Source organism: Syzygium oleosum, unplaced genomic scaffold (assembly GCF_021117445.2).
Source record: "Syzygium oleosum isolate NSW1041296 unplaced genomic scaffold, Sole_v2.1 Sole_v2.44, whole genome shotgun sequence".
NCBI lineage: Eukaryota > Viridiplantae > Streptophyta > Magnoliopsida > Myrtales > Myrtaceae > Syzygium > Syzygium oleosum.
In genome coordinates this window covers 1,755,933-1,777,227 of record NW_026607528.1, presented here as the reverse complement: position 1 = coordinate 1,777,227, position 21,295 = coordinate 1,755,933, and the positions used below count along the sequence as shown (strand labels likewise).

The following is a 21,295-nucleotide window of genomic DNA, read 5'->3' as shown; positions in this document are numbered from 1 at the left end:
ATAAAATAAAAAATTTCAAAACTTCACAGAATGGCTTAGAATACATGTGGCCATCGACTTTGAGTGAAAAATTATTTTTTTAGGTTGCCAAAAAAAAATTAAATATGTAAAAAATTTGAAAACTTCTCAGAATTGCTTATAATACCTGTGGCCACCCACTTTGAGCGAAATTTAAATTTTTTTACGTGGTCACAAAAAGTAAAAATTACAAAAAAAAATATTTCAAAACTTTACAGAATAGCTTAGAATACCCGTGGCCACCCACTTTTAGTGACATTTAAATTTTTTTAGGTGTCCAAAAAATTGCAAAAATAATAAAATTTATTTTATTACAAAACTTCACAGAATGGCTTAAAATACTTGTGGCCAGCCACTTTAAGTGAAATTTAAATTTTTGTAGGTGCCCAAAAAAAATATAAAAAATCAAAAATTTGAAAACTTCACAGAATGGCTTATAATACATGTGGCCACCCACTTTTAGTGAAATTTACATTTTTTTAGATGCCCAAAAAAATTAAAAAATAATAAAAGCCACAAAATTTCAAAACTTTACATAATTGCTTAGAATACCTGTGGCCACCCACTTTGAGTGAAATTTAAATTTTTTTAGATGCCCAAAAAATTAAAGGCTTATAATGCCTATGGCCAGCCACTTTGATTGATGATCGTATGGCCGAGAACGAAGATCATGTGGCTAAAATTGATGTTTCATGGTTGTTCTTGTACTTGATGAATTATCGTGTGGTTTGAAAGTGGATCGTGTGGTTAATTATGGCTAATGTCGGCTTAGCATGGCATATCGTGCTCATGTATTGATGTTTGATATCAAAATGAGTGCGATTCATAGTCTATTTGTTCGTAGGAAATTGCACGTCATAAACACTCGGCATTGGCTAATTAAGAGGGAACATTTTCTGCAACCTATCAAAATGGTAAGCTTCGTCATGTACGTCATTATGTCTCCGTAATACGTGTTCATATTTTTTTACATATTTGGCTAACCTTCCTACTTGTCAGTTTAAACGTGGAGGTCACGTGCATAGAAGACCAGCCTCTTCAATGTCCTCGTCCCCCGCCCTTTCCTCGTCTCCTGTCCTTTCATCTAACCCGCAACCACGATATGCTGATGGACAATATGGACACGTTGGTCCTTCCTCCAACGCTCAAGAACATGTTATGGGACTTGGCCACATGCCAACTCAATCTCCTCCAGTTCAATCACCTTTGGCTCCCTCTCCTTCCGTTCCACCTTATTATTCAGCGCAACATTCGCATAATGACGGAAACGAAGGTCAAGAAGATAACCGAATCCTGATATGCCCATTTGGAGATTCGTAAGTACTTCAATTTTTTTTTTTAGTATATGTAATATTTATGGCTTTCGATATGGATGTCAACTGAATTGTCGATGTTGCACAATATCTGTATGTTTGCAGATTCACGGATGCTACGTTTGTTGTGAGGAAATTGAATAAAATAATCAAAAACTATTGGATGGGGAGTATGTTAATTACAGAAGTGTTCCACAAGAGGTGAAAGATTTGTGGTGGAATGAGTTCAAGGTAAGTTTTGGATATTCTATTTTCTTACCAACTAAGTTCGGTGTAGTATATTGATGGTCAAGAATGATGTAAAGGGACCAGAACAGCTCTTTAGTTTTCGGTACTAAAGGGGAAAGAATATTTTCCCCGAGATGAACTTAACAAAGTCTATCGCCGAATTGTCTGGTGCATGGTAATGGATATGTGACCATCATAATAACTTTCAGTTTTGCTTGTATTGATTGCAGCGGAAGTTCAGGTGGGATGACCAGCTCGAGAATGAAGTGAGAAAAAATTTTCAGAAGAAAGTCAGTGATCACATACGAAATGTGATGAATAGAGCGAAGAGCAGGAGAGTGAAGCCGGCTTTCATTACAGCTGACAATTGGGCGAAAATTAACAGAATTTGGGAAACTGAGAAGAGTCAGCAAATCAGTGAGCAGAATAAAAAGAATCCATCTTCTAGTTCTAGTGAAGGGTCTGCCACATATGCTGAGGGCTGTATCAACATTGGGGAGCATCGCAAACGACTGGTAAGTCTGTTAAATAAGTTATAAGTTAATTTAATTCAATTACTCATGTTTACATTTTGTAGGCACAAGAATTGGGGACAGAACCGACATTTGCAGCTACATTTGAACGCACATTTCAAAAGAAAGATAAGATATGGATTGGCGATCGAGCAAAAGCTGTTAAGGTATGTAAGGTTATACTTTGGGCTTTATGGAAACTAGAATGAAAACCGTGAATGCTTTTAATATTTATGGTAGAGATATATATGAAGTTATTTTATTTTCATCTATATTGTTAATGTAGGAAAAATATGATGAACTTTTAATGGGCAATGCTAGTGGTAGTGATGGTTCTGCAAGTGCGTCTGAACCATCAGCTGACAGTATGGCATTATGGGTGGAGGCAACGGGTGGGGTGAAAAAAGGAAAAATATTTGGGATGGGATCCTTGTCAAGGATGTTCATGCCGAATCAAGCTGGAACTTCATCATCCAATGCGACTGGTCGAAGGAGGACACGACATGACGAGCAATTGACCCAAGAAGTGAACCACCCGAAAAATATAATTGCAGAGAGGGACGAAGAAATAAATGACTTGAAACAAGAAATGCAAATCGTTATGCAACACCTCAACATCAATCGCGGTTAGGTTCCTCCCGTACCTCCCGCCAATCCAATAGGTGATGAGCACAATGATGAGCGACACAATGATGCTGACATTGATGATGATGCTGATGATTTTCTCGGTCCTTTCTAGTTGAAATTGCCAAAATCGGGGGTAAGCTTACTTCACACTCTTTTATGACATAAGTGCAGTTTCACCCAATTTGTTCCTGTCCTACAATTACTTTTTGTGCACAACTTTCTCACAACTAGGTTCAAGGATCTAATTTTTCCTATGTGATAGAAATACGATTTACAAGGGTGAAAAAACTACAGTGGATGTCAAAGTTGACTCATACTCATATGTAAGAACATTGATGTTCATCCTGAAACGTTTTTTTGTTAACCCTCTTACTTGTTTTTTTATACCTAGTTCCACATCCATGCATAAGCACTTCTTTTATATTCTGTACTGACTGAATATCTTTATTTATGTATCCACATTTCATCAGGTGTCCACAAAAGTGACTGCTTTTGGTGTCCTGCCAAGTACCACAGCTGCCCAATCTTGTGTCTGGTTTGTCGATTTTTCGTTTTCTAAGCATCTCTATGGTTGTCCCGCCTCCTATGAATGTTTTGAATGTATTATAAGATTGGATATCAAATATCATCGTGTCAGGCTTTGCAACTTGACATATATCATTATTTTTTGCGGACTAACATCTTTCCTTTAGTTACATTTTTCAATTATATGGCTTTGTTCTGGTTTGTTCGTTTTCTGTTTCTGAAGCGGAATCTATGGTTTTCTCGTGTCCTTTGATCGTTTTCAATGTATTACATGATGTTCAATAATGCGTAGCAATTGATATGGACAAGATTTGATGGCCGAAATGCTGTAAAATTTGCGACGAATATTTACATACGAATTTTGCGACCATTACAGTTCGTGGCTAATTTGCGACGAATAAGTAGCGACGAATCAAGTTCGTGCCCAATTTCCGTCCAATACATTTTGTGACGAATTTTGCCACGAATTTTGCCACGAATTTTCCGACGAATTTTGCCACGAATTATTTGCGACGAATTTTTTTGCGATGAATTTTGCGACGAATTATTTGCGACGAATTTTTTTTTCCGTCGCAAAAATTTGCGACGACCTAGTAGCGACGGAATTTTTTCCGTCGCTAAATTCGTCGCAAAATCGATTTGCGACGGATTTTTGCGATTTTTTCGTCGCAAAATCCGCCGCAAAGAACATGTTTTTTTGTAGTGTGTCTTCACCTTAAGAAGACAACTAATCCATTCATGCAAGATTAGAAGAGAACATGCGGCAATGTCTCACGTAGTGGATGGTCAAATGGGAGAAGAATTTGATTACTAATTCCTTGTGTTGATGACACTTAGTCTTTGGGTGTTAAATTAGCAAGAGTCTCACTTTGGGAGAGAACTTATTCTCCTTTGGCCATGTTAGAGAGTAAGTCTTCACCAATATTTACTTAGTTTTGCAATCTAAGTATTATTATCGAACACCGAAAATTCCTAATGTCACAAAATATTATTACGAAAATTTCAGATGTCACCTGCTTATCAAGTGCCATTGAAGTGGGGCCGCAACTTTAACCTTATTTGCGTTGACCTTCACGTCTCCTTTCCTGTTCTTAAAAAACGACCCTCCTGCGAGAGTTTCAACAGCTAATCTCCGTTTATTACTAGGCCCCCTCCTAATGGCTCGCTTCTTTCTCGAAGTACATTTCTCATTCGTTGCATGCACACTGGATGTGTCCTCATTCGTGTGGACAACTGTATGTACGCATCCAAATCGGTTGCGGCCGGAGAACAAACGAGAGAAACGATGAAAACAGAAACACCCAGTTGATGATTCAAACAGAATCGTGTGCCGCGCACGTATTTGAGGGGAAAAATTAGAAATTCAAGAGGATGACAGTCGATTTTTGCGGTAGAGCGGTCGAGGCAAGAGGGAGTTTTCTTCTTCATGGCGATAGATGCCGTCAAGATTATCGCGAGCAGCAAAACATCTAGGAGCCACCGAATTGCACATAGTGTTTGATTGACTCTGACTCCATTGTTGCACAAATAATTCCTTAAAATTGTTGGGAAAATATCCGGGTGAATTGGGAAGGATAATGAAGTCAGACTTTGAGGCGTGATAACACTCTCTTTAAGGAATTATTTGTCCTATAAAGTTACTAATGGTTACCGGTAAAAATCCTTAGGAAATAACCCAGATAGTAATTCCGGTATTTCTTCAGAATCTCTCAAAAGGAAACAATTGGAAACTATGGATGTATATCTTTTGAAAGAAACAAAAATGGTAGTTCTTGATAATGAACATATTGAAATATATTTGAATGGATACAACCTTTCAAAAATGAAAAAGTCATGTCCGAACGGAAGTTATGTCTGAATAGACACAACCTTTCAAATGTTGTAAGAGCGTTTAATGACCGTTAAGCAGAAATAATAAATTTTAAATTAAATTATTAAAAAACAACCGTCACTTTATTGCAAATAATTACACTTTTTTAATAGGACAAAACAATTATTTTATAATGATAAATTCGAAATTTAATGAATAAAAAATAATAATAGTTGATTAGTGTCAAATCTCGTTCCACAAGCGCACTCACATCTTTTCGACGTGGGACAAGACACCTCTTAGTTTGTTTGCAGGGGTTCTTCACGCGGATCAGCAACTTCAGGGTTGGAACATCTTGTGCTCTTTGTTCTGATTGCACCCCTGGAAGGGGCAAGACAACTGGGTGTTCCGGGGGGCTTCGGCACACCGCTCGGGCTTCACCAGCGCCTCCGGCATCTTGAATTGATTGCCGGGCGCGCGCATGTGCATCCTCAGGGTCGCATCCCGCTTGAACCCTTTCCAGCAAACGTCGCAGAAGTGGGCATGCACGGCGAGGAGTTTGGCGGCGTCGAGCTCCCCGATTTTGCAACCAGGCTCGAGCTCGTCCTCCTCGACTTTCACTTCGACCCCCCGACAGCTTTGTCGCCAGAGGGTGTGCAGGGCTTCGGACCTCCGGTGGCTTCGGACGCGAGCACTCCTGCGCGGGATCAGAGCTAGCATTACGAGCGAAGCTGAACGTGGCAGCGCCGTCGACGATGATATGTCGAATCACCGACACGCGATCTCCACGGAGACCATGTCCATCTGGTCCTCGCTCAGGAGGGTGTTGCTGCAGAGGGACCGCGACAGGAACTGCTGCACCGAGTCCATGCTCAGGCGGACGGTGGAGACGCTCGAGAGTGGGATGCAAGGGTCGGCATTGTTGGCAGGGACAGATCCCCCTACGGCAGCAGCGGCAGCGGCAGCGGCGGCGGCGGCGGAAGGTTCCGGCGGGTTCAACACCGTGGAACTAGAGCTCTGCGATTGGAGGGAGGCGGGTAAATGCGGAAAATGGCTAAACGTTGACTAAAGAGTAAGGACAACATGGCACAAGTGGTTGGGAAATGTGAGACCTAGGCCGGGAAACCATTGGTCCCCCTCCCTCTCTACAACTGGCAAAATAGTTTTAAACTCACTTTCTAATCATATTTAATTTCTTCGACCAAAAAAGAAATCATATTTTATAAATTAAGTTGTCATATGAATTAGTGGAATTTAGTAAATGAGTTTCAAAATGGCAAAACCTAAATAAATATGGATGTCAAATGGGTTAGACTCTCTCTTTCTTTGTAACTTAATAATCTGCCTTGACTTTTTTTTTACTCTTCTCTCTCTCGTTTTTCATGGTTTTTTTGTTTCTTGTTCGCCCACGATATTTACATATGGCTGGTGAGTCGAATGATTCCCTTTAACAATTGTTTGCTAAAAAATTTAAAGAATCTTGATTCCGTCGAATAATTACTTAAGTAACATTTTATTGTGATTTATTAGGCTCAATGATTCGTTTTTTAGCCTACTAGCCTCGTTTTTTTTATTTATTTAATTTTAATCATTCAAGTCTTCAGTCGACTTTTTGATCGGGAGAAGTGATGTGGAATGTCATAAAGTGAATCGCATGTGGCTTTTCAAGTTTGATTACGACATGCATTAACCTTAATAAAATCGAAAGTGACAGAATTAAGATAAGTCGCGACTCATTTTTCTTAAAAAGAAACTCATCCTATTAGACTATGTTTATATGATTTTGACGATGTCTTGTTCACCCACAGATTGAATTAACAAGTAGTTATGTTATGCATCTTCCACTCATTAAATGTTTTAGTGATAAATTGGATTTGAAGAAAAAAAAGGATTAAATTGACTTGGACCAATTAAGCATGCATTCATAGTATGTGTCGTCGCAATACATGCAAACTTTTCTAGTTTTTTATAAGTATTTCAATCTATAAGTTTTCTTTTCCTTTTTTACTTTATTTACTAACTTTCTTTTATTGTGCTAATTTATTTTTAAGTTTTGATACGAAATATTTATTCAAAGAACATATATACATGAAGAGCTTAAAGTTGGTTAAATAGGTGGGTACGAATTTTCATAGGATGGATTAATATTGATGTATTTTAGAAATATGGGACATGTATGGGTCCCTAAGTTGGTGTGTCTGAAAATGAGATTCTATTGGTTTAGCTAACTCCAAACGTGGTGATCTGAGAGCAACCAATAATTTCTCCAATGTGTGAACTTGTCGAGGAGAATAATTCGTAGAATGTGTTATATCTACTAAGTTGGATAGAGTGAGGCTCACTTGAAACCCACAAAGGACCTACTTAATGTAATGATGCGATTCCGTTTAGAATATGTATCGCACTCAGTAATGCTTGCTCCTCGACCAGTGGCCATCTGATGGAATGGTAGGAAGTAAAAAAGATAGTGAGCTAAGTTTGGGATGACAGCTGTTGTCGCAAGCGTAAACTTGATAAACTCACATTAGTTTTACAGATGTGTCTCGAGCTCGAGTCCTCATCGAAAAGAATCTCAATGATGACTCATATAAGAAGAGGAGGTTCGAAACCAGCTCAACGCTTTGACTTGTAATCTCAAAGAACAATAAACTATCACGGCACTTGCCACCATCATAAAAATTGTTATGAAAACGGATTGAATCTTTGCAATTATATCGAGACACAAACGGATGAAATTATCAGAGAAAATAATTACAAGAAACAATAATTGACACCGGAAATTTTGCATGGCTCTGTCCGAATGCCGAAACCTAGATTCATGAGGAGAGCCAGTAAATAATCAACTAATTAATCGAAGAATTACATAATTATAATCGCTCTCGCACTCGAAATTTTCACATCTAAATTACACCTAGTACCTCGCACACATATCTCACAATGCACCAAAGAGAAAGAGATCAAGTCCCATCCGGACGCAATGACTAAAATTGTCGAAGGACCTAGGGACCCCCCAAGAACAACTCTCTCTCTCTCTCTTTCTCTCTTTTCTTGGCTTATCTTCAAGATTTCAACTTCGTGCTGCTAGGAGACAAGAGGGCTTTGTTTTAATGTCCTCCCTTCATTTATTGAGCAGCGTGCGGAAGTCTTCTGTTGCGGCCAAGATCCCACCAAATCAGGACATGACCGTCCTATTCACTTCAAGCCAGCACGTATGCACCAAATGTAAATGCAGGAAGAGACAAAACAGAAACAATCGGTTGGATTTTATTTGCCCAGCCATACTCAGCTCGCTTTTAAGTGCAAATTCGAGATCTAATTTAACAATTATCCATCTCGACTGTTCATTTACTGGCAAGTTTTTCTATGCTGGCTTCCCAACGGGCGCTTATTCTCTATAGATGTCAATCGAGCTCCAGTAAAGCTCGAGCTTCACCAAAAGAACATGCTTCGTCAATGTCTATCGGTATCGGGTTTTCTACTGTTGAAACAACCTTCCCTCGCCTGAGGCAATCGAGGGCTCGCAGGCCCCAATGGCGAGGGTCACCGGGTCTCGGCTGGTGACCGGCAGCCCCTTGCCAGCCGTTAATAATAAAAAAATAAAAATAAAAGTAAAGAAGGAAAAAGAAAAAGAAAGAAAATATAAATATTTTAATATTTTAAAAAATTATTAAAAATTATCCACGTTAGGGATTTCCAGCTAAAATTGACCGGATGGATTCAATTGGTAAAAAGATGAAACATTTAGGACTCAATTAACATAATTAAAAGATTTAAAACTGAATTAATAGGTTTAAAACTTTTTCGACAATTTTCCTCTTTTATATCCCGTTTGTGTATATCACCAACTCGAATTAGTATCTTAGAAATATTAGAGATGGGGAAAATTACCCAATCAGCTCTAAATTTATTGCACTAATGTCAGTTCGGTTCTACATTTTTTAATTTTTTTAATGTACTCCTAAACCTTTGCACGAAATTTCAAGGTAGTCCTTCGTGCCAATTGCCACCGGAAAATGGTTGACATATTGTCCAGTTATCTTCGATCTTCTTACAACTCGTGAATCGCCACGTAAGAGATCTAAGGACAGCTGGCCGGAAGGATCGCATTGGAATTTCAAGCGAATGTTTAAGATTGCATTGACAAAATTAGAAAGCTTACTGAATTAGTACCCGTGCAATAAATTTAGGATTGAATGAGCAATTTTCCCCTTTGATGGAATTTGTCCCTCATTTAGGGCTGTTTGTGGTAGATGGACCATAAGTCACCTTTGGAGAAATATCCAACGCTCTACACTTCATCTCCACCTTCTGCGCAGTTGCATAAACGCATACATCTATTAGACTATCACCATATTTTATATTTATTCTCAGATTTCAGATTCCTTCGACACATTACCTTTCATCGCTGGAAAGAAATGCGGACCAAATTAACTGCATCATGCCATTGACACAGAGAACCCGAGATCTGTTTCCAGAGGAGCGTGATGGAAGACGGCACAGAGAGTTCATGAACAGGGAGTATAGAGATCGACATCTTCAGCATCGTTGCATTCGCCGAGAGGCTCAATTACAAATAAAGCGAATAATCCTATCGGTATAGTTCACCTATCTCATGTTCGTCGAATGAAGCCGCTTACGAGGATGGACAATTACAAATGATCTTTTATACAGCTTCAATAAAAAGAGCTTGCGAACATACCTTTGCTCAAGAGCAGGAACTCGTGGCGTGTTGAAGCAAACCACGAGTGAAAAGAAAACAGATCATTGCGGTCATTTTCGTCATACATTTGAACAAAACAATATCGCCTCCAAATTCGAGCACCAAACGGAGTCTGAACATTTCTCGAGAACGAAAAAGGAAGCTTCTGCGAGAAATGTAAAGCATCTGCGTAGGGTGCTGAACGTTCCCAATTCGAGCTTCCGTGAGAATATTAAACAACTACAGATAATAAAACCTCCCGGTAAACATTAATAAACCTTAACATAGTGCATGAAGGAAAGCCAAAGTTCCAGTGACGAGCTTGAGCACAACAAACTCCGTTCGACGTCTGTAAGAGAAATAGAAGAGATCCTCTTACCCATCCGATGACAGATAAACATGGAATCCAGATCCACTTGCCCCATAAGCAATTTGCTCCTCATTCAACCCTGGGAATGTAAACCTACCAACATGCTTGATAGATGATACGACGGCAGTCACCAGGGGTACCTATCGGCAGCAAAGAAAGGTGTGCTTGAAAAGATCAAAAGTATATGGAAAAGGAATATCGTGGACGAAAACATCTAAGACACAATCAACCTTAAAACTAAAGCACCCACAAGCTGCGAGGTACCGTGTCCCAACAGGTACCGCCGCCAAATGTAATGATCGTGTTAGAAGTAAATGCCAAGAATGAGGTCCAAGATGGGACTTCAGCAGGAATCTGCTGAGTATTCAGCAGCTTAGGCTACTAGAGCCAAAATGCCTGCAGTCCCGCCTTTTAAGTAAGTTCAGAACTATTTAACTATACCATGTTCATGCACATATGGAGAGAGAGAGAGAGAGAGAGAGAGAGAGAGAGAGAGAGAGAGAGAGAGAGACCGTTTTAATCCTCTTTCATGTAAAGCATTGGACAATTGCTTCCAAGCATCGGACAATTGCTTCCGCATGTTATGAGAAGGTTAGTCATTGTCTTCATCTCAATTGTTGATTCATAGAACAAGTACCTGCATATATAAGCACGATAGATGCTTGAGCAACATTTAATCCCTGCAAACAATTGTACAGAAGATTCGAAACGCTGTACTAATCTGTATGAAAATTGGCCAAGCAAATACTCTAAATTCTGTCAGTCCAGTGATCAGCAAATGGTAGTTCACTTCCAAACAATTAGATCACCAAAGATGGACCAAATGCGGCTTACAGGTCACTAAAGTAGAGATCTTGCGCTTATTTAACCACATCTGAAAAAAGAGGTTTGCCACCCTGATTATTCATTTTTTTATGCTAACAGGGCAAATGAAATCAAAAACCATTATGCATCAGTCTTAATCTGTAGCAGCCACAAACAATAATATAGCACCCATAATATCTTGTTATGAGTACATGCAAGTGACTAAACTCAAATGTGTAAACAAACCCTTCCACTTTTCTCGTTGAACAAAGATCTAACACTAGTTCAGTGACAGTGGAGTTATGAGTAGGCTGAGGAGCAAAAAGCAACAGAAAATTAACACTTTTTTCACAAAGTACTCAAATCGAAGACATTTACATGCTACAAGGAAATCTTTTAAACACCCGTCCAGGTTAAGCTTCACTAGGCTGGGATCCTTACTGCATACAACCATCACTTATTTCATCAAAGCGACATCAATAGGCAACCCATGAGTTGCAAATAGTAGCAATACCCGCTAAAGTCGGTCTCCACACATAAAAGACCATAATAGCCAGAAACTAGTTTTACTAAAAAGATCTTAAGAAGCATGCTGAATACACAATGCATGTCCGTCTTTTGATTGGACAAACTGCTAATTAGTAGGATGGCACTAATCAGGGGATTGAACCCTAATACTTCCGCTTCTAGTTGTTCCACTAATATTTCTCCTATTACAGGGTTCAGTTCTTCTATTTGATGTGGTTAAGTTCTCGACCCGATCATGAGTTAGGATCCCCGTGGTCCAATCACTGCTTCAGGCAAAGAAATCTTAAAAGATGATTTGAAACCATCTGGTATTGGGAGGTATCAGTATCGGTACCAGCACGCCCTTGTTACCTTCTCAGTGAAAGCTTATATATCATTCAAAAAGTTTTACAGCTCTAGCCAGCTTGGCAGGTCCACCCAAAGCCCAAACCTTGACACATAAAGTTTCTTGTTTTTCAAGTAATGTGCAAGCTCGGGAGAGGCTTTTAAGGACAAAGGTTAGCAGAGCCAAACAACAGACCGGTCATTCTACAAGAGCATGCTCAAGCCCGACTCGACCCACACGTTGACCAAGTTTCACATGTAACATGCAACTTACACGTAAAGGGAGTACTAAGGAATGTGCTTGATATGTACAGCAGAACGAATTCCGACAGTGCAAGTAATCTGTGCAAAATCGTTGCTTGACAAATGATAGCCCAGTGCTGAAACACAATAAAACTTTCAGACAGCTAAAGAAACGACACGATCGGGTTCCGATTGTCTCATTCATGGTGAGATCCCAGATCAAAGAATAGCTAATTTAACGAACAGCTTGCCTGCATAATTTGCATTAACACTATTATTACAGGACAAGAAATTGCTAACAATGATAGCTACTCAAATTTGATTATCCAATGTCGAGGTCAAGCTACAAGTGAGGCAACGCTAGTCGCATAACACATAAACTGGGATATTGGGAGCTCCAGGCACATCAGCAAATGCAGATCAAGATCAACACTTCAATCAAAAGTAATGGATGAGAATGAGACAGCGGGTGGTCATTTGATGAAGGCCCGCTAATTACTCCAGTAAAATGACGGCATCCTGCTTAAATCAATCAACCCAAGTTCCAGAAGGGGGCGCTAAGTAAAGATGAAAACTTTATTGCAGATTGAGAAACGACCAGGAAGTACAGATGCTACAATGATCAATAATAGTAACGACAATAAACACAATAACCGAGACAGAATCATCCTAAACATTATTACAGAAACATGAAGTGTACAACAAGGCAAGAACACCCCGAAACACAAATTCATCCACCAGATTCATGTCAAACCCCGGGAAACCCCTGCATACCATTGCCCATCCCATTCAAGACATCTTGAAAAGCGAAGCTATCAAGCGATCCAAACCCATCAAGCAACCCCTCAAAGAAACCACTGTCGACCGAATTCAAGGCCAATTCCTCGTCCTCGACCTTGGCATCCTCATCTTCATCATCCTCCATCATAGCAACAACCCCAGACGCCTTCTCCTCATCATCAGCGGCGAACGCGGGCATGTGACCCTCGAACAGAGCCATGTGTCCAAACAACTTATCCTTCCTAGAGAAGCTGGTCCCGCAGGAACACCTCCACTTAGACTCCCCGCAGTGCTTCAGGTGGCTCTTCAAGTCGGCCAACACCGAGAAGCTCTTCTTGTTGCACCTGTTGCACGAGTACATCTTCGGACAGTGGCTCCTCTTGAAGTGGTTCTTCACGCAGATCACCGATTTCAGGGCCCGGAACTTCTTGTGCCCTTTGTTCCGGTTACACCCCTCGAAGGGGCAAGAGAACCGGGTCTTCCGAGGGACTTCTTCCACGCACTTCTCGGGCTTCGCCAGCGCCTCGGGCGTCTTGAACTGGTTGCCGTGCGCGCGCATGTGCATCCTCAGGTTCGCGTCCCGCTTGAACCCTTTCCCGCAAATGTCGCAGAAGTGGACATGCTCGGCGAGGAGCTCGACGGCGTCGAGCTCCACGATCTCGCAATCGGGCTCGAGCTCGTCCTTCTCGTCCTTCAATTCGACCTCCGGCAGCTTCGCCGCCGTCGAGGGGCCCACGGGGCTCCCGACCGGCGGCTTCGGATCCGAGGTCCCCGGCTCGGGATCCGATCTAGGGTTCTGGGAGCAGGCCAGCAGGGCGCCGCCGTTGACTATGATCTGGTGGATCGCCGACACGATCTCCGAGGAGACCATGTCCATCTGGTCCTTGCTCAGCAGCGTGTTGCTGCAGAGGGACCGCGACAGGAACTGCTGCACCGAGTCCATCTTTATGCTGACGGTGGCCAGGTTCAGGAGCGGGACGCGGGGGTCGCCCTCGCCGACGGGCGCGGATCCGCCGGCCGCGCCGCCAGAGGGAGGCTCCGCCGGGAGCGGGCGGGCTTCGCAGCAGGCGGGCTGGCTCATCGCCGCGGGATTCAGATCTCCGGGTGATCGGAGACGGCGGCGGGGGGGGGGGGGGGGCGTCGGAGAAGTTGGGAAGGGGGGACCGCGAGAGAAAATGGAGAGGGGGGATCGAACGAGACTTTTCTTCCTTCTTCCTTCTTTTGGCTTGCTGTGTTTCGGGAAGCGAGGCGAGGATGGGACTTTGGCCCAAAACGTTGACAAAAAGGGCGCCATGGGGATGGAGACGTGTCGAAAAGGTATTTGGACAGGTCAGCCGCACGCCACCACGTGGGCGGGAGCTGCCCCCACAATTCCTTGAACTAGTCGCATCCATCGCATTGAAATTGGATGCGAGAGAGAGAGACTCGCTTTGAATTTCGCAAATGAGATGGCCCCACTCAATCCAATTCTTATCGAGGTTCTGCTGTTTAGTACGTATACTATACACTCAGATGACGGTTCTCGTCTCAGACATAAAGTAATGAAATCCAATTAGTTTTGCGAATTCATCTTAAACCCGAACCGTGTTTGTGGAAGAGGAAGAGTATCATGAGCACATTGAAACATCACAACGCTGGCCACTCTCGTATAAAGTAACGTATCAAGGCTGTACCAAGGGTTGATTTGGGTTCTAACATAAAGTGAAGTTCTAAGATAAAGTACGTGTCGAAATCACGTAAAGATGGACCGATACTTGTGAACGCTTCATATGCTTGAGATTATCTTTTGGAAGCGGACAAGAGTCTAATGTGGCCTTTCGAATTTGTGTAGGGAAAAAGGTCTATTAGTTTGGCATCAAGAAAAAGAGAGATGGCACAACAAGTCAAGCAGGTGAAAGTGTTCAAAGATGGCTGCTGAGGCCAACTTGGAGCCATTTTGCCCTTTTCCTTTCACTTTATAATTTTTTTAATAGACCATCTGGAAACTTGCACATGCCTCTTTAGAATTTCTAAATAATTTCAACTCTGAAGGAAGCAAAAAGTCCATACAATTAAAGCATAAACAAAACAGACTGTCATTGAATGGGATTCCCCATAGTTTGAATGTGATTCCACATAGTGGAAACCATCATTAGTGCCAGGACATCAGCCCCTCTTTCTCTAGGCTATAGCTGATTACCACAGCCTCTTAATAACTTAAAAGAGGAAACCATCATACTGCTTAGAGATAGTGTAATGCTAAGAGCACTGTTTTTTCCAACTCCTGCTGGTTTTGTCAGATGCATGGAGATCAGCTTGCAACTCCACACATTTGGAAGAATCAACACAACCTCCGAATTTAAACAACAAACAACCGTCGAGCATTTCTCGATGTGTCCATTGATGCATTTACATCAAAAGCTCGAGTTTCTCGTCCGACGGATGAGTAGGATGGTCTAACCGGGAAGGCCATTGTTGCGGACTAGTCATGGTATCTGAGTAACAGCAGCGTGTATTGCGTTGGCCAGGTGAGGGACTGTATTGGCGCTCAGCCCCGCCATGTTGATCCTCCTGCACAAGACTTGATATAAGATGCGAGATATCGATGCAATGCCTAAAGCGAAGCTTTTCTTTTTCTGACTAATGATTTCTTGTATTTTGGTTTGTCAGCTAAACCTTCATTATATTTGAAGGGAACATAGGAGATGAGAAAATTAAAAAGAAACGAAAAATGCTTCATAGTAAAGAAGTTTGCTAAACATTTCTGAATCAAGATTTTGCTAAACATTCCTCATTCAAGCTTCCACTATTGAGAATATAGCATGTTCATGAAAACGGAAACCTCCAAGTTAATGGCCATAGACCTGCCGCCGAAGTATTTTCCTGATTAAAGCCAAAGATCCTGTAATAAGATCTTGTACATGACGGACTTCCATTTACGTCTATAAGACAAGTAGAAGAGATCCTCTCACCCATCAGATGACATATAAATATGGAATTCCCTTGTCATGAAAGCAATTTGCTCCTCTTTCAACCCTGAGAATGTAAACAAGCCGACGTGCTTGAGGATATGAGTCCAGTCACCAGGGGTCCCTGTCAGCAAGGAGAAGTGTGCTTGAACATTTGAGTACACAAAACGAAAATATGAAATGCAATTAACCTCCATAAAACTAACTCTAAAGTACTGGCAAGCTACAAGCAATCATATCCTAACAAGTATTGCCAAAGTAAAGATTGCATTACAAGCGGCTGCATGCCGCTTTTAAAGTGAGGTCAAAGTTGGACTCCAATATGAAGCTGCCTGATCTAATATACCTGCATTCCCACCAGCTCTGTAGTTTTATAACCACACAAGTAATACCAGGTAAGCGTGCGCACGCGCAGATTTGTGTCTACCTCTTTCATGTAAGTCATCAAATAATTGCTCCCGCATGCATGTGAGCCGTTTAGTCATTGTCTCCAACTCAAATGTCCATTCATTGAACAAATTCCTGCACATATGAGTAATATCGATGCTTGAGCAGTATTTACAAATATCTTTTCTCCTCTTCAAACTTCAAATGTATTCTATCAGCAAGATTTTTTCGAGGGCCACTTAACCAATTTTCTCCATTCAACAAACTTTTAACTTAATTAAACTATTTTGAAATTGGACCAGAAAGCGAGGTGAAGAGTTAAAACTGTAGAACTCATTCAAAGTAATTTTATTGGTGATGTTTTGGTTCCTATTCACCATCTAAATCCAAGTTGACCAAATTCAGATTTTTTGCAAGATCTGCAGTATTTTAATAAATGTAGAATTTTCTTCTAAGTTATAAAAGCAAGTCTCGAGAAAGCACATTCCACTGCTTAAGGTATTGCTTATACCATCTCGGTGCTGCAAATGTAATGATAAAGGAGCTCCTGAAAAGAGCACCACTACAACATAAAACAGCAAACCCAGTTGTAATGCTGCATATATGGCAATCATACTGGTAATCTTCAAGTAACATAAGTGTAAATAACCAATACCGTGGTGAAAAGGCCTCAATGGTGATCTAGAAGTGCTGTTCCACAACTTATTTCAAAGTATGTTTTTGAAGAAAGATAGACCCTTCAATTGTTTCTAAAAGGAAAACATGTTTTGCACATCTTTATCGACTAGATTGCAAAACATGGAATATCTAAAATTAGACAACTTTAAGTAAACATTTAATTGCCCTCAAAAGCAGCATGCAGTGCTGCAATTTGCTCAATCTCACAAAAACTCCATGTTAAAATAACTAAATATATGCACCAAACAAAAAGTGTTTACCTCTCCATGTTTCTTATGCCCAAAGAATTCACCAAGGACATTCCATAGCAAAAAGCTGATTTTTTTTTCCAAATTAAGTGCAAAAAAAACCCTTTGTACAAGTTGAGGTACTTTATACCTGTCTTTTAAGATGGTAGCTGCAATGGCAGCACCATGAATTGGAGGATTTGAATACATGGGTCGAATCAGAAGCTTCAACTGACTCTCAATAAGGGTTGCCACATCCGCAGTCTTGCAAACCTACAACATGAATAAGGGGTTATGACAAAATAACAGGAAAAGCATGAAAGCCATTCCACTTCTCCACAACAGAATACATAAGAGAAGGCAAATTCCCACATTTGTGGACATCTATTTCTAAGATTCTAATTTGATAACTTACTACACTGAGTGCACCAACTCGTTCTCCATAGAGTCCCATGTTCTTTGAGTACGACTGGACAACAAGGCATTCACCACCATCAGCAACAAACTTTCTCACAGCTCGTGCATCATCTTCTAGGCTTGCACTTACGAAACCCTGAATATATAGACAAACATTAAATGGCCACTGCTTCCACATATCAAACAACTTCAAGAATACACAGCATCGCTCTACTATTAGTAAATATCTACCGGCAAACAAAAGTGGAAAGTGAAATCAGTGACCATAGTTTAGCAGAGTTAATTAAAACAGCAGAAAGAATATGTTGCAATAATCTAAGGTGCATATAGGTCTGATCTATTAAAGAGATTAACAGAATCTGACTAAAATCCTCCTAGATTAATATGATGGACCACTAACCTGATAAGCACAATCAAAGAATGGAAGCAACCCTTTTGATCTGATAATCTGTCTGATCTCCTCCCACTGCTCAACCGTTGGATCAACACCAGTAGGATTATGTGCACAAGCATGGAGTAGCACAATAGCTCCCGATGGAGCAGAAGCAAGGTCTTCCAAGATACCTGTTAGATGACACAAGTGAAATACACAAACATCTACTCCAGGTGTTGAAAACAAAAGCAAAACAAAAGAGAAACATCAATTCCCTAGAGGACAAGGAGGGTTGTCCATGTTGTGATTGAAGTTATGTGCTTGTTAGAGCATGGCTTGCTATCATCTACTCCAGGTGTTGAAAGCAAAAACAAAATTAAAGAGATACGTCAATGCCTTAGAGGACGAGCAGGGTTGTCCATGTTGTGATTGAACTTATGTGCTTGTTGAAGCATAACTTGCTATCATGTCTAATTAACTTAAAAGAAAATCCGCAGCAAGTGCTATAGTAAAAGGCGGACAATAAATGACATGGAAATTTGAGCCTGCAAACAAATGAGAGGTACAGATTATAACAAAAAGTAGAGGTCATAAGTGGAGAAGATCAAAAACCTTGGAAGTCTAGCCCTCTTGTCACTGGATCATAATAGCGGTAAGTCCTCAAGCAAAGCCCTGCTGCTATGAAGAAGTTCGGATGGTTACCGTATGTTGGCTCAGGAAGGTATACTGTCGACTGCAAAACAAGTCAGGTAATTGACATACAACAATGTCCAATCATCATTAGAGCAAAATGAAGAATAAAATTTTGGAGAAACCAACATTTACCTGGTAATAATATTTTGCTAAGAAATCGGCACCAATCCTCAGTGAGCCACTCCCAGACAAGCATTGCACGGTGGTCACTCTATTTTCTTTAATTGCAGGGCTGTCATAAAGCATGTCATTATAAGCGAGCACCCCAGTCTTCTCTCCACAACGAGGATACAAACTGCGAAATTATGGCGTGAAATGCATTTTATATCCTTGATCTATGGAGGGTAGTGCAGACTTTGCCCCCTTACTAAATGGAGCACTCTTCCAGGCTCAAGTCTCTCTCTCTCTGCCTCCCTCGTTTTTTTAAGTCACACAAGGTATCCAAATTTTCTGACTTGACCAATTACCACAGAAACATGCAGACCCCCCAGTCCACATGCATCAGAGGTGACACTCCACTTGCAGGGCAGTTGGCACGGCAAGGTTACTCTAAGTGGAAGACACTGTGATTTGAACAGGGATTAACAACTCAGCCGACCCTTGGGGGTTTCCCAAGCTCAGCTTTCATTTAAGACAATCATCAGCCGTATACATCTTCCATGTCTTGCATGTCTTTGAGATGACTGTTAGAACTAAACATTCCCTTTACCATGGCTGAGCAATCCAACAGCTGAGACGTGCTCAGTAACCAGATCCAAACGTCTTCCGCTCCTTTTTCATGAACTCTCTCTCTCTCTCTCTCTCTCTCTCTCTCTCTCTCTCTCTCTCAATGAGACGGCTGCCATATAGCAATGTGTGCTTCTAAGAAGTCACTTTCCACTTTAGAGCCCAAAAGTCACTTCAAATGTACAGATGTAAACAAACACAGGAGGTAAAGACTGTTGCAAAATCACAGTTAATAGTGGTTAGGCAATGCAATAAATCTAGGGGGCCAAGTGCTCGATCCCATATTGAAATAGGGTAAGATGCAATTTTCCGAGAATTGAGATTGAAACAAGTCAGTCCACTGCTATAAGCAAATACAAGTATCGCAACACCAAATTTTTAATAGATAAAGTATTGCGCGTTGATATTGTGAAACTGGAAAAAATATTGAGGAACCCAAACAGTTATCTAGCAGAATCAAACCGTTATACCTGTCTGTACCAAATATTAGCTTAGCACTCAGTTCCCTAAATTCTGTCAGTCCAGTAATTGGCAAGTATTCTTTATTAGCGGACCTGTAAGATGTGCAAATAGTTGTTCACTTCCGCACCATTGGATCATGAAAGATAAAGCAAATGCACCTTACGGGTCACTAAAAAGGAGCTCTTCTGCTTTTCTAACCACATTTAAAAGAAGAGGTCTGCCGTCCTGTTTTGCCAATCATACAGACAAGAAGAAACCAAAAGCCACTATGATCAGCATTTAATCTATTGCAATCACAAAAGCAGTGAATAGCATTAATGGTAGCTTGGCGTGAGGACATCCAAGTGACTAAAATGTTCAAGCAAACCCTTCAACTTTTCTCATTGAGAAAAACCCTACTAGCAATTTTATGACCACGGATTCATGAATAGAGTAGTTAAGAGCAACGAGCGACAGAATATCGATGCTTTTTCACACCACACTCAAATGTAAAACACCAACATGACCCAAGAAAGACTCACCTCCGTCCTGTAAACACCCATGCCCAGGTTCAGCTTCACTGGGCTGGGATCTTTACTGCATGCAGTCATCACCTATTTTATCAAAGCAACAGCAAAGTTCTTCCATAAATTGAAAATAGTAGCAATAGCTGCAACACCCAGTAAATAATAGACCACACCTTCATTTAACTGTTTAAGCTTTTAGAACAATTGGCAATAGTTCATCAAAATTTTTACACCCGGATAGCACATCCACTGGACTTTGTTACGTTCACAACCCCTGTTTCGCACCTAACACGAAACTTACACTTAAAGTGATTCCTAAGTAGCATGCTCGATGTTCGCCATAAAACGGCGATTTTCCAGGCCCCCCGACACAATTCAAGCAATCCCGAGAAACTGGTCGCTTGACCAAAATTGGTAGCCCGTTGCCTAAAACCATCAAAACTTTCAGACAGCTAGAGAAAGGAGACCGAATCTCATCCCCATTTGTTTCTTTCATGGTGAGGTTCCATATATATCGAGCCAACAGCCAACATATAACAAACAGCTTGCGTGCATCCCATGTTATGGCCATCAGGACGGCTACCGAGAGTTCGGTAACCCAGTGTCTCGGAAGCGAAAGCGAAATTCAGTGGCGTACCGCATAAACCGGGATTTCGGGAGCTCGAGGCACATGAGCAAACGCGGACTCAGCACCGCAATGCTTAGCCATGGTTGTCTCTTCGCGTCGGTCGGGATCGTTCTCCGACTCCATTTTACACCCCCAGAGAGAGACAGAGAGAGAGAGAGAAGCGGAGCAGAAACGGTGACACCCTTTTCCTGTAAGAACTGAAAATCATTGACAGCGGCGAGTGTCCACAGCCACAAGAGGTCAATGTCGTCGAAATCCTTAAAAAGATATTTTTACATTTTTATAAAAGTTGGGCAGAGGCAACTACTAAAAAATTAAAGGAATAATGATACAATACGCAATATAATCCATGGACTTTTAATTTATTCGATATGATTTATGAATTTTAACTCAATGTGTAATGTAATTTCTGAACTTTTAATTTATTCGATATGATCCATGAACTTTAACTCAATGTGCAATGTGGTTC

General features: G+C 41.0%; 2 protein-coding genes across 5 annotated transcripts; both read right to left on the bottom strand.

Annotated features, from left to right (window-relative positions):
- Nucleotides 1-12,559: 12,559 nt before the first annotated feature.
- LOC115684216 (protein SENSITIVE TO PROTON RHIZOTOXICITY 1-like) lies at nucleotides 12,560-13,910 on the bottom strand. The gene has a single exon (XM_030608936.2). The coding sequence runs from the start codon at nucleotides 13,860-13,862 to the stop codon at nucleotides 12,750-12,752; it is 1,113 nt and encodes a 370-aa protein (XP_030464796.2). The 5' UTR covers nucleotides 13,863-13,910; the 3' UTR covers nucleotides 12,560-12,749.
- A 922-nt stretch (nucleotides 13,911-14,832) lies between these two features.
- Nucleotides 14,833-21,017, bottom strand: LOC115684260 (aspartate aminotransferase, cytoplasmic-like). Of its 4 annotated transcripts, XM_056306453.1 has the most exons (13): nucleotides 20,836-20,958; nucleotides 20,500-20,624; nucleotides 20,214-20,285; nucleotides 19,856-19,917; nucleotides 19,701-19,784; nucleotides 18,637-18,736; nucleotides 18,424-18,544; nucleotides 17,839-18,002; nucleotides 17,437-17,574; nucleotides 17,173-17,294; nucleotides 16,157-16,251; nucleotides 15,733-15,853; nucleotides 14,833-15,331 (listed from the first exon to the last, which is right to left on the bottom strand). In XM_056306453.1, exons 3-13 carry the CDS (start codon nucleotides 20,280-20,282, stop codon nucleotides 15,247-15,249), a joined length of 1,161 nt encoding a protein of 386 aa, XP_056162428.1. In that variant the 5' UTR covers nucleotides 20,283-20,285; nucleotides 20,500-20,624; nucleotides 20,836-20,958; the 3' UTR covers nucleotides 14,833-15,246. The 4 variants fall into 4 exon arrangements, with proteins under 4 accessions (XP_056162428.1, XP_030464859.1, XP_056162426.1 ...); XM_030608999.2 differs by lacking the exon at nucleotides 20,500-20,624 and having other exon boundaries at nucleotides 20,836-21,017; XM_056306451.1 differs by having other exon boundaries at nucleotides 20,500-20,977.
- Nucleotides 21,018-21,295: the final 278 nt, after the last annotated feature.